Consider the following 18,127-nt stretch of genomic DNA (forward strand, 5'->3'; position numbering starts at 1 on the left):
CACATAGAGAAGGGCAAAGTGAGCTGTGTTAGCGTGTGCTGTTTAGTTCTTTGTTTCTGTTGCTCTTGCTATCCATCATACTTGTTTCTCCACCTTGTTTATCACACATACTTGGTACTTGCAACACTTTAGGCCAGCAACGAGAACAAGTACTTGGGACTATAATTCAGCATTACTATCTGTTTCTAATTTGTGTTCCACATATACATATTTGTTCTCTTTGTGTGCCTTCCAAGCTCCACAGATTCTTCTGGACAGCACTGGTTTGCATCCCTGCAATCGCTCGCACGCCTTCCAGGTATCCTTTGCTTTGCTGGTAAGAACCCTGGTAAGAGCTTGGTAAGGTGTCTACCTTTGCTGATCTTGATTGAGAGGCACCACTCCACCTTTGTAGTACGATTATTAGGGATAACCTTCACTGTTTGTTGTTGTGTTTGTTTCCACAATGTCAGTTGAAGGAGATAAAACGTCAAAGGACTTCAAGGAGTGTGTCAGCCAAGAGCAGCTACAAGCTGTTGTAGACAATGCTCAGAAGGAGATGAAGGAGACAGTCATCAAGGCTGTCACTGAAGCGATAATTGAGATGAAACTCGCAAACGCGGTTGAGCGGGTGGACAAACGGTTATCCGAGCTCACCGACAGGGTAAATGCTTTGGAAAACCGTCCTGTGCACAACGAAGATGTGAATGGAAGCAACACCGGTGATGAGTTGTATGATGACGATGTTAATGTTGATCCAGCGGCGACATTGCAAAACAGATTACGGCGTCGTCTTCGCACTAACACCACAGGTATGGGTGGCGTTCCACATCACCACCACCATCGAGGTATGTATAATCGAGCTCCTGAAGATCCTTATGCTAAGGTTAAATTTACTATACCTTCTTTTTCAGGACATTATGATGCTGAGGGATATCTTGATTGGGAGATGACAGTAGAGCAAAAATTTAGTGCCCACCAAGTACCTGAACAACATAGAGTTAGACAAGCCACTAGTGAGTTTAAAGATTTTGCTATTATTTGGTGGACTGGTTTAGCTGCAGATGGTGCCACACCTCGTACATGGGAAGAGCTTAAGGTTGCTATGCGTGATAGATTTGTTCCCCCATCTTATCATAGAGACCTGCATAAGAAATTGATGCGCTTAGAACAGGGAGATAAATCTGTGCAGGATTATTATGGTGAGCTTCAAAAGGGCTTGATGCGTTGTGGCATAGTAGAGGGAAACGAAGATTCTATTTGTCGATTTTATTCGGGCACCAAATCCAAGAGTCACTACACGACCTTCAGGCTCAGGTAAAAATTCTGGCATTGTGGCATAGTAGAGGGAAACCAATGGCATTGGTTTGAGGTCCAAATTCCTTCTGAGTCAACGGGAAACGTCGAAACAAGTCAGCATCCAGAATCTGTCCCGGTGCTGCGTCACCGTTTTTTGGTCCGTTGGGCCGTGTATCGTCATTGAGCCCATTAGGGGGGCGTGACCAGGGGTTGTGACGACCCTTAGACCCTTATTATCAACCGCCGCCACTCTCGTTAGGGCGGGTTTTTGCTTAGATTATTCTGTCAAGAACAGTTTCGCCGTTTCGTCGGTTTGTGAGACCCCAACTCGTGAGATTAATCATTCATCTGCAATTTGGTTGCATTCTTCCTTGTTCTTGCTTGTGTTCTTCGATTCGCAGGCAAGGACTTTAGCCTTCTTGTTGAGGTCAACCGTGCAACGCCGGTTGATAACCATAGGAGACGTGGTGCTGCGATTGCGGGGTTTCGGATCGTGTTGTTCGGAAGCCGGATCGACTTGTGTCTCGTTTCCACTAAATCGAGAGTTACCAGAACCTTTCGGAAGATCGGGAACCCTTGTTCATACTACCAGATTGTCGATTTCACTGCGGGGTGCAATCTTTTGAGTTTTCTTGATGCAAACTCGGGCTATCACCAAATTCGCATGGCTAAGCAAGATGAAGAAAAAACTTCTTTTATTTCCCCTGTGGGGACTTACTGCTATGTGTCTATGCCCTTTGGCTTGTGCAACGCTGGATCTTCGTTCCAGCGAGCCGTCCGCGTTATCCTTAACACGTAGGTTGGTCGTTACGTCGAAGTGTATATCGACGACATCGTGGTCAAGTCCCAGGAATGGGTCACCCTGCTGGAAGACTTGGCCGAGATGTTCAACAGTCTCCGCAGCACGCGCCTGAAGCTCAATCCCGAGAAGTGCATATTCAGGGTACCCGCGGGCAAACTCCTCGGCTTCTTGGTCTCCAGTCGCGGAATCGAGGCCAATCCCAGAAGATCCGGGTCATCGAGCAGATGCGTCCCCAGCTCGGCTCAAAGGAGTACAGTGTCTCGCTGGATGCATGGTAGCCTTGGGGCGCTTCATCTCCAAGCTCGGGGAGCGGGGGCTCCCACTCTTCAAATTGCTGAAGAAGACCAGTCGTTTCGACTGGCCGCTGGAGACCGAGCAGGCCTTCCAAGACTTAAAAAAGGTACCTCACCTTGCCGCCCGTACTGGTGGCCCCCGGCGAGGGCGAACCTCTATTGCTCTACATATCGGCCACTCCTCATGTCATGAGCATGGTGCTGGTGGTGGAGCGTGATGAGTGCCTAGGTTAAGGTGCTGGATCCGAGCTCCCGGTAGCCCCCAAGCAGCCTCCAGGATGCGGGACCGGTCCCGACCAAGGAGTTGAGCTCGGGACCTCGGCTGGCTCTGAACTCTGCTTTGAGCTCGGGGGCTGTGGCAAGGCCTCAGGCGAGGCCGCAGTCGGGGGCCGATGGATACAACGACCGGTGTACTTCGTCATTGAAGTCCTCCGGGATGCCAAGACGAGATACCCTCAATCATAGAAGATGCGACACTACTTCCAGACGCACAAAGTCTCGGTGGTGACCACGTACCCACTAAGACCGATCCTGCGGAATTGAGAAGGTACCGGGCGGATCGTCAAGTGGGCGATCGAGCTCGCAGAATTCGATCTGCACTTCATCAGTCACCACGATCAAAAGCCAGGCATTGTCCGACTTTGTGGCAGAGTGGACGCCGGTCCCCGAGATCGACAACGAAGAATTGTCCGCGTACCCCAGGCAAGACGGACTCGAGTACTGGGTCATGCACTTTGACGGCTCCCTCACGCTGAAGGGCGCGGGGGCTAGAGTGGTGCTCACCTCCTCGATAGGTCAAGTACTCCAGTATGTCGTGCAGTTGCATTTCCGAGCAATAAACAACATGGTGGAATACGAAGACCTCATCGCTGGACTTCGAGCAGTGGTGGGTCTCGGGATTCGGCGGCTGCTTGTCAAAGGTGACTCCCAACTGGTAGTCAACCAAGTATCAAAAGAATACCAGTGCGCAGACCCGCAGATGGCGGCATACGTGGCAGAAGTCAGGAGGCTGGAGCGGCACTTTGACGTCCTAGAGCTGCGGCATATACCCCGCCGCGACAACACCATGGCTGATGACCTCTCCCGCCTGGCTTCCGCCCGGGCGTTCGTCCCGGCCGGAACCTTTGAAGAAAGGCTCACACGGCCATCCATCCTGTCTGCCGACCAGGATGAAGGGGAACCCTCGAGCTCAGCCGAGGGGACCAAGGCCGCACCTTCAGTGGGAGGTCCCGTCAAGGTGCCGCCGCCCGGCGAGTGCGTTGCACTTGCCTGTAGTCCTCAGGAACCCTCATGAATCGATGAGATCCGAGGGTACTTGAAAGAAAACATCCTTCCCGAGGATGACTCCTCTGTAGAGAGGATTGCACGACAGTCCAAACACTATGCCTTAGTAGATGGGGATCTCTACCAGCGCGGCACGGATGGTGTCCTCCTGAAATGCATCACCCGGGAGGAAGGCAGTGAGCTCCTCACTGAGATCTACGAGGGCGAGTGCAGTGGCCATGCATCATTCCGCACGCTGGTCGGGAAGGCCTTTCAGCATGGTTTCTACTAGCCAACAGCCCTCCTGGATGCTTCTGAGCTGGTTCGGCGCTGTAGGGCGTGCCAGTTCCATGCAAAGCAGATTCACCAGCCAGCTCAGGCTCTTCATACCATCCCCCTGTCTTGACCCTTCGCGGTCTGGGGGCTGGACATCTTGGGTCCATTCCCCCGAGCAGTCGGGGGCTATGAGTACCTATACGTCTCTATCGACAAGTTCACCAAGTGGCCGGAGGCGGTACCAGTAATCCAAGGTCAACAAAAACACGATGGTCCTATTCATCCACGGTATCACAAGTCACTTCGGCGTCCCGAACAGGATCATCACCGACAATGGCACCCGATTCGCAAGTGCCCTGTTCGGGGAATACTGCGAGGACCTCGGGATCAAGCTTTGCTTTGCCTCTGTTGCTCGTCCCTGTAGCAATGGACAAGTGGAGCGCACGAATGCTGAGATTCTGAAGGGGCTCAAGACCCGGACCTACGACGTGCTTGCAAAGAATGGGAAAGGGTGGATCGATGAGCTACCTGCTGTGTTATGGGCCAACCGAACCACACCAAGCCGAGCCACCGGGGAGGCGCCTTTCTTCCTCGTCTACGGCACCAAAGCTATCCTCCCCTCCGAGCTTACACTCAGCTCACCTTGGGTGAATGCATACTCGGAGGGTGAAAAAGAACAGCGAAGACGCAACAACGTCGAGTACTTGGAAGAGCGTCGGTGATGAGCTGCCGTCAGAGCCGCCAGATATCAGCAGAGCCTGAGGCGCTAACATCAGCGCCGTGTCTGGGCCCGGTCGCTCGAGGTTGGGATTTGGTTCTCCGACGCGCTCAGATGAGCAAAGGAAAGAACAAGCTCTCCCCCATGTGGGAAGGCCCCTTCATCGTGACCAGTACCCCATGGCAAGGCTTGTTTCGATTGGCCATAGAGGACGGGCAGCCTCTCTCGAATGCATGGAACATCGAGCACCTTCGCAAATTTTATCCATAGGTAAGCGTGTCTGTGCTCAGGCCAACTAGGCTAGGGGTCTTTCCCCTACCCAAGTTGGCTGGGAGCTGATACCAACCACGTAAGTTATCACTTGCTATTTAAATTTGTCACATCTGTATGAATCATTAATATACACCTATATTGCTCTTGTTCCAAGTTTTCCTCTGGAACCCATGTGTTAATCTGCTTGATGAGATGCTCGACTCGTGTGTGAAAAACACGCTCTCTCTCATTTTCCCGCTGACAAAAAATGGATGCCAGTCGGTATGCGGCACAGGTGGCGATCGTTGACCTAAGTCCTTTGTGGTAGGCTATGGTGCCCGGCTGCTATGGAAATACCCCGAGCACTACTGAGCCTCTGGGGTTCTCGGGTAGTTCTACCACTCGAGCATGAATGGTCGGGACCACCTAGTCCCCGGGGGCGGGCTGTCGGTGCTCGGCCTGGTTAATCCCACCCCGTACACCAGCGAACCATGGGACCTCTTGATCGTATCTCCGTTTGTGCACTTTGTCGATCTGGGCATTCAAGAGGTCGCGAGTCAAAAACAAGAGCAAGCTACAATGAGTACCGCACCAACAAAGCGTAACAAGCAAAAAAACCTTGCCCATTTGAGCTTGTAGGGAAAAGCTCGAGAACCAAGCGACCCGAGTACCAGGGCATTAGTACCCAGGGTGCTGCCAAGCCTCTGGGGTTCTCGGGTAATCCTATCGCTCGGGCGTGAGTGGTCGGGACCACTTAGCCCCCGGGAAATGCTCGGGTGCTAAAAGGACGACCTGGGGGCTAAAGCGCTCTGCACAAGGGAATACACGTTTCCAGGAGGCCTGAGCACCGGGGCATCCACCCTTTCCTGGCCTAGTCAGCCGGGAGGCTGACACCAACTCGGTAAGTTACTACTTGGGGTATCTTCATAAAAAAGTCATGTGAATTTCCATTCATACATATGTAATAACTATTGTTCCTGAGTTATTCTCAGAACCCTCTTGTGCTAATTTGCTCGGCGAGGCGATCTCCTCACGCGCAAAACGCTGCCCTCGTATTAGCTTTTCTGGAACGACAAAGATGAACGGTAGTCGATGTACCGCACAGGCGACGATCGCTGAACTAAGTCCTTTATGGTAGGCTGTGGTGCCCGGCTGGCATGGCAGTACCCTGAGCACTACCGAGTCTCTGGGGTTCTCGGGTAGTCCTACCGCTCGAGCATGAGTGGTCGGGACCACCTAGTCCCCGGGGTCAGGCTATCGATGCTCAGTCTGGTCAGTCCTACCATAGACACCACCGAACCATGGGGACTCTTGATTGCATTTCCTCCTGTGTGCGTCTCTGGTCTATATGTTTGAGAGGTCGCGAGACAAAAAGCATTCACGAGTCGCGGTGGGTACCGTGCCAAGTGGACTCACTTCCTGAGCAAAAGAGATTGTGTCTATTCGACTCAGCAGCCGTGTACCCGCAAGTGCCCAGGGGCTGCGCGCCCCGAGCACAGGATCCTACGCGTGGGCTCGGGGGCTGGATGCTCGGGAGCCAAGTACCATGAACACTACCGAACCCCCGAGGGTCTCGGGTAGTCCTGCTGCTCGAGCATGAGTGGCCGGGGCAACCTTGTTCTTGGGGGTAAACTGCCGGTGCTCGGCCTGGTCAGTGCCACCCCGGGCATCAGTACAAACGAAATCAAGGAAGGAGAAGTACAAAACGGAGTACGATTCCAAGGACGACTTCTACTATACTGAAGGGAGCCAATCAACAGGGAATCACTTCCAGAATTACAACTTTCAAAAAGAAGAGAAACCCTAACTCATTGCGGGCTACGGAGGAGATCACGCATCATCACTACTGTCGCTGCCTAGGCCCGGCTACCGCACAAAAAATTCTGCCACTTCGGTGGCAACTTCGCGGACGGTTGTCCGAGCGGCAGCTTCCTACGCCTCAACAACGCCCTGCCACGTTGGCTCCAGCGGGATGGCGGGGTCTCGGCTGCGGTAGCAGGCGAGAATGTGTTTGGCCACATCCTGGGCCAGCGCACTCCCGGGTCGCCAGTTCCTGGACCGTGGCGGGGAGAGCCTCGAGGCGCCGAGCGATCTCCGAGAACCCAAGGGCAAGATGACCTAGTGTATCCAGCCCTTGGGAAACCACCGTCACAGACCCGAGCCCGGCTGCCTCCATGGAGCCCCGCGCCTGCCGGAAGCCGTCCTGTATCATCGCTTTAACATGCGTCCGCTCTTGGCGGACGGCATTAAGATCCTCCTCGGCGTTCTTCAGCCAAGCTTCAAGACCCTTGTTGTTGGCGGTGACATCCTTCGCAACCCGTGCCTCCTGGAATTGGGCAGCCACCTCGGTGTGGGCCCGCTCCATTTGCTCGGCTCGGGCCTCGATGGCTTGCTCTCGGGCAATCACGCGTGCCTCCTGGATGGCGAGGCTCTCCTCCCAGGCGATGAGCGCTGATGACGCCAGGTCGGCGTTTATCTCGCGCAGCACAACCTGCTCCTCCCGGCGGAGAATGTTGGCATGGCCGTGTCCGAGATCTTAGGCTTGGCAGCGGAGGTCCGTCTCAGCGAATAGCGAGGCTTCCTCCCTCTTGCCGACAGCCTCCTCCCGTAAGGCAACCTCCTACTTGCGTAAAGCAAGCTGCTCCTCACTAGTGGCCAGCTCGCCAGTGCGCTCCTTCGACGCCTGGTCGCGCTTCGCCGCGAGCTACCCCAAGCGTTCGACCTCCTTCTGTGCGGCGACGGCATCCTGCTGCACCTCCTCCAAGGCCTCCCGCTTCGTGGTCAACTCCTGCAGGGACCTCTCATAAGCCATGCGGGCCATGGCCACACGGGTCTGTAGGAGCTTGCGGGCCTCCTCCAGCCGGCCCCTTCCATCAACAAGGGCGGCGTGCTCTTCTTTGAGCTTTGCCCTCTCCGCCGCGATGGCCGCCTCAAGCTGCCCGATGACCTCCCCAGCACTCCCTAGCACCCCGGGGAGGGGTTCCGGGGCCTGGCCAGGGGATGGCCGAGAGCTGGATTCCCTCCGCGTCTTTTCAGCAGAGGCGCTCAGGGACCCCGACGACGGCCGCGCCAGCGCCACCCTTGTCGCGATGGCCTCCCCTGAAGCCGGTAGCTCCTCTCCAGTCGGAATGCTCGGGGCAGAGCCAGCCTGGCCTCTCAATTCAGGGCCGGGGGGAGGCTTCGGTTGCTCAGGAGACGCTCGGCTTCCTGAAGAGCCCTTGGGCGGCCTAGAACGGGAAGAGATCAACCCCCAGCCAAAACACGGGCAAAACAAGCTCGAAGAAAAAAGGGACTTACATGGTTTTTGGCCCGCGGTACCGCCATCGGGACTGCGGGATTTGGAACTCGGGGGCCTTCGGCTTGGGCTCCGGCCTTCTCCTCTTCGGGGGTGGGCTCTGGCCCCCGGGTCGTAGTGAACTAGCCCCAGCATCCACCCCAGAACCTGCTCCCGAGGGCTAGCCAGTTCGGCCGCCAGCTGTTGCGCCGCCAGCCGTCAACCGAGGGTCTCTGCGTGGGGATGGCAGAGGTGATGGCGACGGAGAGGGCGAGGACAGTAGGGCGATGGGCGACTGGGGATGCTTCCCCTTGCCCCCCTGGCTCGGCGATCTGCCATCGTCTACAGCAGCGCCTCACCCTCCGTTGTCGTCTGCCCCGGGAATGTGCAGTGCCCCGGGGTCTCGACGCCCCGTGCGGTACGTCGGCCCCTAGGCGTCGAAGACCGACATCAACTCCTCAGAGCCATCCGGCCCGGTTCCAAATAGAGCGCCAGGTCTTCACGTGGTAGGACTGCCCGGGCGAGGTCTTTGACGCCAGTTATCACCTTGAGCAGTGCCGCCAGGGCTCCCTCATTGAGGTTCCCACCGCCGTCTATACACGTCCTCGTCACATCGCGAGACCCGGTGTACATCCAGATGGGAGGGACGCGTTCCCTCAGGGGTGCCAGCCATCGGCGTAGGAAGTCGGTGACCACCATCAGCGAGGTGAGCCCCAAAAACGCAGATCTTCGATGCGGTTCAGCACTGGGCGCAGGCAGGCATCCGCCGCGGGAGCCGACTCCTAGACCCGCTTGTTGGACTCTGCTGGTGACCGGGGTAGCAAAAGGTGGTCGTGGGGGCTGACGTCGACGTAGACCCAGTCCCGGCACCAGTCGTCCCACTTGCCGTGCAGCACCTGCTGGATGTAGGCGTCGCCGACACCCTCCCGCAAGTGAAAGTTGCAGCAGCCCACGACCTCCGCATCGTCCGACCCTTTCTTCTTCCCGACCGCCCAGAGGATGAAGAAGTGCCGGAACAGCGCCACAGACGACGGCACCCCTACGAACATCTCGCAGAGGTGGGCGAAGGCCGCCAGGATCACCACCGAGTTCGGGCTCAGGTGGGCCAACTGGACGCCATAGGTGTCCAGCACCTGCATGAAGAATGCCGGAAACGGCGGCACTAGACTGGCGGCCACGAAAGAGGTGAAGATGACGATCTACCCTAGCCCACGCGGGGCGGGCGGATGGGTGTCCAGCGTCACCACCGATGCTCCCCGTTGTCTAGCGGGGACCATAAGCATCCGCACCTTCTCCGCGCCCTCCTCGTTCAGGAGGCGGGATTTCGGCAGAATGGCACTGTCGTTCAATGCTCCCCGACGGCTGCCTCCTACCCTTGGCATTTTTAGGGGTGGGAAATGCGCTGGAAGTGGCTGGAGTGAAGGTGCACTGAAGGCTGAGAGAGGCTCCCAGTGCTCAAGAATGGCGAAAGCAAGAATGGCGATGAAGGAAGGCGACTATCCGTTGCCTCTCCCCTTTTTATTGCTGGGGTTCAAACGCCTTATTCCTCGGCGCAGTAAATGAGGCACGTTTTCCTCGGTCCACGCGGAAGCTTGGGTGTCTCCCGCCTCATCATCGTCTTCCTCGAAAGTCAAAATGGCGCGCGCCCTTTCGGCTCCTCCTTGGGTTATACCAAGAGCTTGGGCCCAAAAATTGCAAGGCCCGCAAAGATTTCGGCACCGGGCGATAGAAAGCCATGTGGCACCAATGCTGTGATCGGCCTCGAAGATATAGGGCCCCACACTTAGTCTCTAGTCCATCACTTGCCGATGGGCCCGGGGCTGCTGTCGGTGATATGGGATTCGGGGGTTCTCGAGTCCCGAGGCCAGGACAGCGTGGTACCACATGGCGCCTTCCGTCGGGGATCACCTCCCCGAGAACCCGAGGGAAGCACAATCCGGGAGTGGGTGCTTGGGGTCAAGAACAGTTGGTCCTCGAGCACCCAGAGAGCCCCAAGCACCGGGCAAGCCCCATGCCGGTGGACCACGCAGGGACTCCACGATGAGGTGTCGGTCAGTGGGAGGCCCGATGCTGCATTTAATGGGGAGAGTGGATGGTCACATCCAACCACTCTCCCCCACGCCTGCCACTCTGAATACGTCAGTCCCTGCCGCCGCCTGGTAGAAAGGCGTGGGCACAATCAATACGGCAGGTCCCATCGCATGTCCCCTCGCGGGGCCCATGAAGAAAGATGGCTTGAAGATATCTTTGATTGTTTCGAGGCTTATCGCATTGTTACATCAGACCGCGTCAGACCTACTCTGACCAAATGGGCTTGAGAGAGTACTCAGAAGCTGGCCGGTGGGTGCCCCTGCGCCTGCTAAAGCTGGAACACGAAGACCGAGGGAACCGTCCGAGGGATGTATTTTCAACCCTCTGTAACATCAACTGTAGACCAATGATGGTGACTTTCCATTTATTGTTTACAGGAACTTGTGCCCTCGTTCTGGACACTCCCTGAAGGGCCTCCCCCAGGTAGATAAAGGGGGGAGCACTTTGTAAAAAAACGAGGGAGACGAAAGGAGAGGAGCATTGATAACATATTGGACATACAGGAGTAGGGTATTACGTCTCCGCGCGGCCTGAACCTATCTAAATTCTTAGTGCATTCGTTTCTACTAGCTGACGATCCATCCTGCCTAAGTCCCACTCACATTAATCTCGCGTACGAGGTAGTTCTAGGACCAGCTCCCGGCCGAATCTCAAAGGGGGTCCCTCAGTATCCCTGCTCGCGGTGTTCATCCACCGACACATCTCATATACACATTCTATCTAACATTCAGTGTGGTTTTTTAATTTTACTTACATGTATTTATTGTATCATCACTTTAATATTTTTTGAGATTTTTGTTATTTTTATCTTAAAAAACCTCAGGTTTTTGTTATTTTTTTAATAAAACTAGGCTAACCACCCCTGAGAGGGCGGTAGGGGCGCTAACCGCCCTCTCAGAGGGAGGTGAGGGGCGGGCACGCGGAGTGGCTTATCGTAGGCACTAACCGCCCTCTCAAAGGGCGGTAAGGGGAGTGTGGGGTCTAACTGTTTGAAAGGTCGGTAGGCATGCCACGGTGGGACAGGTATCTCTTACCACCCTCTCAGCTCCTTTCAAAGAGCGGTAGGCACCTATTTATACAAATGTTTTTATCAGAAATCTATTTATTTAAATATTAATATTAGAAAATGTAAAAAAAAAACAGCTTGAAAACAAACCTTCTTCTTCGGTCCAATCCAAAATTAGCTGTGGGCTGAGTCTTGTGCGTGGCCCATCTGATTTTGGGTTGTTTTTCTTAAGTTGTTAAGTTGAGGTCGAGATCATCCCAACTATATAAAACACGAGTTGTTTCATGTGTCATATCTTCTTCATACTTTCCTCTCACCTATTAAAAAATTTTAAAATTCGAATAATTTATCCACTTTTGTTATTCACCCTTGTCTTCCCTACATCGTTACTGGCTACGGATATGCGACCGTTTTACTAATAAAAATAAAGAAAGAAATATGAGGAAAATTAACAGATAATCTTCTTCTCCTTTTTCGAATCTCATCTGAAATTAAGTTACAGCATCACTCCGAACGTATTCATTCGGTAATGCTCACATGACGCATCCATATCTCCATCCTTAAGTTTATACTTGATGTTACCGTATCTAATATTTATGTTTTCATTACAACGCACGAACACTCAGCTAGTTTAAGAATACCACCAATTTTTTAGACCAATAAAATTTATCCTTTGACCCAGCTAGCTTCCGGACCAACCCAGGTTAAGTCTAGCACGAGCCCTGTTCAGACCCGGACCCACATATTAGGGTCAACTCTTGACCATTGACTTTCAGTGGAGCCCACTGATCGGTAACTTTGGAGTTTCTGAAATTAAAACCGAGGAATATTCCAGCTTTTTTTCCTGAACTAATCTCAGATCGATATTCCAGAGCCCGTATCTTTCTCCTGCGGACTCCGATTCTAGCGATTCTTTTGCCCATATCTATCTAAAATTAAAATTCATCTCTCAATCCAAATTCCAATCTTAGAAACTCTCTTAGCAGTCTGTTTGGTTTCGTTAGTGTTCTATCGCTAGCCTTCTATCCAATTTGTCACAGTCACACCTGCCATTTCCTCGGCTGAAGCCATGAGGCGAGCTCTCACAGTTCGGCCATGATGATATCATCATCATCATCATCATCACAATCTATATTCGTTCACTATCAACCATGACCATACTCCTAAGCTGACGGCCACCACTGTGGTCGTCTTCAAGCCAAAATTATCTGCGGCCATATCCTTAGTTAGATCCGAAACCGAAGGATCATTTGCGCTAATTTAAAGCGCGCGAATCCTCTAGTACGCCCCTTCCTAGTTCTCTGATGTTCGCTCATCTCCCTGACTGAAATAAAGTGCCGCTCAATATATCATCATAGAATGTCGCCTAGGGAGCCTCGGAGTAGATCCACACAGCACTTATGACCTTAGCCACCTAGCCCGCACGACATCCGATAGACTAGTCTGTAGTCAAGGGCCACTAGACAAAACCCGATAACCAAACTTGGTCCAAATGGGCCGTGAATCCAACTAAGCTTAACACCATTTAGACCCATTGGTAACCCAGCCTTTTAACCCTGTGATCGATCAGGCGGCCCACCAAACAGTGGGATCTATCTATCAACGAAGCCTAATAGCCAATCCCGTCGTCATCCGAGTGATCTTTATCCAACTTTCGAAAATCAGGCAATTCAATAAGGGGCTTTTGCAAATTTGCCACTGGTTTTTTATTTTTTGCAAGAATACCACTCGAATGACAGTTCTGGTGGTATTTTTGTAATTTTTTAATGGCAAGTTTGCAATAACGGTTCAAAACAGTGGAAAATTTACAATTGTCCCATTCAAAAAAAATCTTCTTATCCACAAATAATCTTCCCAATCCATCTTCCGAATGCCTTAGATTCTCTGATTAATCTATTACTCCAGTAGTTCCTTCACCCAAATCCATCTAAGATCTTAGTCTATCCATCTTCCCTAGTTGATAATGCCTAGAACCATTTTTAGTTTATTTAGATTCGAGTAGCTTCGTCGTCAGACGTAATTAGCCCTTAAGCTAAATAACATTAAGATAGATTAAATTGGTAGCCTCTAGGCGTGATCTTAGTAGGATAAGAAGACAACTTAGTTAGTAGCTAGTTACCAGACAACTAGAGATGGTCAGTAGGCCATAAGAGATAGCAACCTCAGTTAGAAGGTCAAACTCTAATTCTTAAGGTCAATCCATTAGCATGCATGCACGACTCATAGTGTACCCTAGTAGATACCGTGCCTAGCCCTTGTACTTCATGTTCACATAGTAGTAGAAGACGCCAGTGGAGTCTTCCCTAGAGTTGTGACCCGCGTAGGTCACTAGTTTTGGTGTTCTTCTTTTGCTTCATTAATCTAGTTAGCTTTGTATTAGTTTGTTCCTTAGTCATCGTTTATTTGTTGACAATAGATTGCATAATCTAATAGATGGAACTTAAAGAAGCTATTAGAGAGACATGGGCCAAAGGGTAGGACTAACGAGACACTAGAACTACGACAAAGTTTAACAGGAGGAATAACTGCAAGAAGGCAAGTCCTAACTCCTTGATCACGTTGATCCCATCTTTGTAACTAATTAAAATGACAAACTACAACCTGGTAATTATATATGCATGCTACCTTTGCTACTTTACTGTAAATGCTAGTGTTAGTTATAACCTATTTGTTGAATAATACCTTGATTGCTACTCACAATGCTCAATAATAACCCTGGAATATCCTCATTATATGATATAATGATGTTGGATGAAACCTTACTAACTAGTATGCTTAGGCTTGGTTACTCAGCTCTTTTCGGAGATGCTTGCTCTCTCCTTGGACAGCTTTTAAACACTTTTTATCAAGATCATTTGCTTTGCAAATGGGTGAAATGGGTTGAGTGAATTGTGCTGTGTGTGGTGTTGGTGTTAAGAAAACCATAAAAACCACTTTGGTGGGGGTGAGCAAGGTAGTCCTTTGATGGTGGGTGCCTCAATGGAGCAAGTCCTTTGGGGAGGCTTGCTGATGAAGATGCTTGACTTGGTCATATAATGAATGAGTCATCGTGTTGTTGTGCTAAGCCACTCCAATGCAACCACATGTCCTGACTAGGTAGGACTTGACTTTTTTTTCTCCCGACCAAGATGGACATCCTACTAGGAGGGCTGAGAGTAGCGAGGATCCAAGTGACTAGTTAGTGCTATACTAAGGTGTTGTAGAAACCAGACGCTAAAGGTATAAGGGGACTGGCATCCAGTACCCTGGTGTTATAGAACGCTAAAGCTAAAATGGGACAAGCATCCAGTACGAGGCCTCTAATACTTGTGATGTCTTATAGTAGAGTCTACAAAGACATGATGAATGAAGGGCCATGGTATAATTTCCTCCTCCACTTGCAACGGTTGGAGACTAAGTATATTGTGTGGATACAACGTACTACATATGCAGAGTGTAAATCTATTTGAATAGTTGTGTCCATGGTATGAACATGCAAAGTTATAGACTTACAAGACTAGCTTTATGGTGTGAGTACTCCTTGATGTGTGAGTGGGCATTGTTCCCATGTTTTGGAGAAAATCGACTATATACCATTGAACTAGTTGGGACTAAATGTCCACCAGCTAAAAGATGGGAAATGCGGGGTTGGATAGCTCCCTCCTCCAGGGCCACCAACTCTTTTAATATCAATCAAACCTGGCTTTTCAACTATTTTAAACTAAGTGTTACACCTTAATTCATATTGCATGAAAAGCTTGCTTTATGCCTAAACTATAGCAATTACTCCCCTTATGCATCTACCAACCTCTTTAAGTAGTGTTAGGACTTACTAAGTACCTTTCGTACTCAAGCTTGTTGTTTTCAGATTAAGAGATGGGTTTCAACCTCGTGTCGATCGAAGATGAAGAGTAGAAGTCTAAGGTTACATCCACACCTAAGTTGCCTGTGGTATCAGAATACCATGCTCCATTCCGTTGTTGCCCTTCTGTTTGACCGGTCAATCATGGAATCCCAATACACAAGACCATTGTTTGCCCCATTCAGGTAATTAAATTGTTTGAAGTATGTATTTGATATTATACTATTGAATTCTATGCGTATCAACTACTGATCCAAGAACTGATACAAGAGGCACAGGGGAACCTAAGATCAGGGTCCGACAAGAACATCACCAAGTGGAGGCCTCAGATCAACTCCAAGGTGAGTGACTTGCAAGCCACATTGGAGGATCTGCGCTCCAAATTGGATCAGATCATGATCAATCAAGAGACTTCTCCCTACAAAAATAGTGGATTCACCTGGCAACTTCCTTGTGTGAGGCAACAATCAGGTCTAATGGCCACAATTCTGCACTACACGACCGGAGGTTAGGTCAGGGGTACATCACCACCCTTGAACCACCTGTTGTCACAAGTGTGAATAACTTTCAAAATCTCACTCCTATTCCTTTCGGATCTAGCTTTTCTAGCAATTCAGGTCAATTGGGTTGTCATCGTAGTTGAAGTGATGTTCTTCCACAACTAAATTTTCCTCAATTTGATGGTAGTAATCCTAAAATGTGGAAAACAGATATGTGAGTCCTTTGAGATATATAGTGTACCCATCCATATGTGGACTAGATTGGCCACAATGCATTTCATATGCTCAGTAGCTTTCTGGTTACAGTCGATAGAATGAAAAGTTCAGGATGCATCTTGGATATGTTTTGTGTAGTGTTGTCGGCATTTGTTTTGAAAGGGATCAGTACAGTAACCTACTTGGGAAATTATTTCATGTGAAACAAACTGGTTTAGTAGTGGATTACATAGAGCATTTTGATAACCTAGTTCATCAACTGCTACCTCATGATCCCACTATTCATGCTGATGTTATCACCAATAGATTCTTAGATGGGTTGAGACAAGATATTAAGGTTGTAGTACTTATTCAATGCCCTATGGATCTAGATACTGCTAGTTCGCTTGCAATATTGCAGGAAGAAGTAACCATGGATTTATCAAAGAGGGAAATCATAAGACTTGATGTCAATATCAATTCAAGAAGTTATGGCAGCATGAATATGCCATTACCTATGGGAAATTTGAAGAACTCTCCTATTACACATACGGAAGAAAAGAAGAATGCAGAAGTATCAAGAGTCAAGCATTCTGACGATAAGCTGTCAACTCTATGAAATTACAGAAAATCAAAGGGCTTATGTAATAAATGTGGGTTGAAATGGAATCCAAGTCGCAAATGTGCTTCCAATATTTCATTGCATGCATGTGGTAGAAGAACTATGGCAGGTGCTGCAAGGTACTGACAGTCATGCTGGAATCCCTCTTGAGCCAGAGAGCTCAGACTCTGTACATGATTTGATGCAAATTTCAGTAAATGTTGCAAATGGTACTGACTCCCCAAAGACTGTCAGATTAATGGGTCATGTTCAGGGTTATGAAACTATCATGCTTCTGGATTACGGTAGCTCTCACAATTTTGTTAGTGAGCAATTGGCAGTGAAAATATCTAATTGGACTATTCTCAAGCATCTAATAAAATTCAGAGTGGATGTAGGACTGAGGATGGTGACTAGAGGGCGGCGAATAGGCACCTCATAAATTTTTTTGATGGCCTTCTCCTATTTTGGTTACCCAACGCATCTCAAAAAATCAAAGCAAACTTAGGAAAGACATATCACACCAAAAGATCATCAAAGAAAGCATGGCTCTCGTGGATGTATATGAACACTACGTTCCTTTGAAACTCATTCCACGAGTCATAGCCACTAAAAGATTGCAACTTGAACGAAGAACACTTTGCTCCAAAGGAAAGATCACCGGAAGAAGAAATTCTCCAAGTTGATGATTTAGAGGCAAGAGAATTCAAGACCAACTTGTATACATTTGTAAGTGAATTTTATTCCTCTAGCAACAAGAAGAACAATTTCCTAAGGTGCAAAAATCTCAACTCAACACACAAAACGAAAATCACAATCCAAAAGAAAAAACTCGTAACAAAGCAAGGGAGCCAATAGAGCAAAACTAGAAGGAGATGAACACAACTATAAGAGGCAACATGATCTTCATTACTTGCAGAGCACAACCCTCTTTTTGGCAGATTACAGAAGTATTTTGTTCACAAAAGCTCTCACATACACATAGGCTAAGCACTCCTCTCACCTTCCTTCTAAATCCCTAGCATACAAACTCAAATGGCTGGCTCAAGCCACCCATACAGCCCTACCCCTCTATTTATAGGCCTAGGGAGGTAGCTTAGCCCTTAAACTTTCTTGTTCCCAAAATTACCCTCACTTCCAATAGCCTCCTACCTACCACCGAAGTATTTTGGTACATTTTTCACTCTATCCATTGGATGACCGTGACGCCTTCACGACTTAGCTTCCCTCGATGCAATATTCATGATGACGTCACGTGCACTCCATCCTTCCATGGTTTTGAGGCTAACTGCGAAACCGCCTTGCAAGAACTGCTTTGGTGAACTCTCCAGTGTTCACAGACCCCACCGCCGAACCTTTCGGCGTGTATATTTCTCCAGATAACTTGTTTGCACCCTCTGTGCAAGAAATAGTCTGGCGTATTCTCCGGCGTTCACATTTCTACGCACCGGACTATCCGGCAAGTGATATTCATCCAGACACATTTTGCATGCTCTCTGCAAGAATTAGTCTGGCATGCACTGCAGCCTATCGCCGGACCATCCGACGTGCACTTCAAATTCTGCCTCTGAGTTGCATGCTCCGGTGTGAACCTCAACTGAATGCCGGACCATCTGGCGTGTACAAATTACCAGTGCTGGATCATCCAGCGTGTATAATTTTTCTGGACTCAGAGACAAAAATGTCGACTCAATTTTTCTCTGCAACTTTGGTTAGTCATGATCATAATTGCAACAC

The 18,127-nt window shown here is 50.0% G+C and overlaps 1 protein-coding gene across 1 annotated transcript; it reads right to left on the reverse strand.

The window, feature by feature from the left end:
• Positions 1 to 6,821: 6,821 nt before the first annotated feature.
• Positions 6,822 to 9,120, reverse strand: LOC133888355 (uncharacterized). Its single transcript, XM_062328562.1, has 3 exons — positions 9,053 to 9,120; positions 7,605 to 8,109; positions 6,822 to 7,373 (listed from the first exon to the last, which is right to left on the reverse strand). The coding sequence occupies exons 1-3, from the start codon at positions 9,118 to 9,120 to the stop codon at positions 6,822 to 6,824; spliced, it is 1,125 nt and encodes a 374-aa protein (XP_062184546.1).
• Between the last annotated feature and the right edge of the window lie 9,007 nt (positions 9,121 to 18,127).

This window comes from Phragmites australis, chromosome 13 (genome assembly GCF_958298935.1).
Source record: "Phragmites australis chromosome 13, lpPhrAust1.1, whole genome shotgun sequence".
NCBI lineage: Eukaryota > Viridiplantae > Streptophyta > Magnoliopsida > Poales > Poaceae > Phragmites > Phragmites australis.

Excerpts from the sequence above, each read along its gene's own strand:
- LOC133888355 (XM_062328562.1), bottom strand. The coding sequence starts at position 9,120 with ATGCGGAGGTCGTGGGCTGCTGCAACTTTCACTTGCGGGAGGGTGTCG. Across the intron at positions 8,110-9,052 it reads GCGACGCCTACATCCAGCAG|GCCGCCCAAGGGCTCTTCAG; the intron begins GTGCTGCACGGC and ends TTCCCGTTCTAG. Across the intron at positions 7,374-7,604 it reads CCGTCGCCGCACAGAAGGAG|GTTGTGCTGCGCGAGATAAA; the intron begins GTCGAACGCTTG and ends CGGGAGGAGCAG.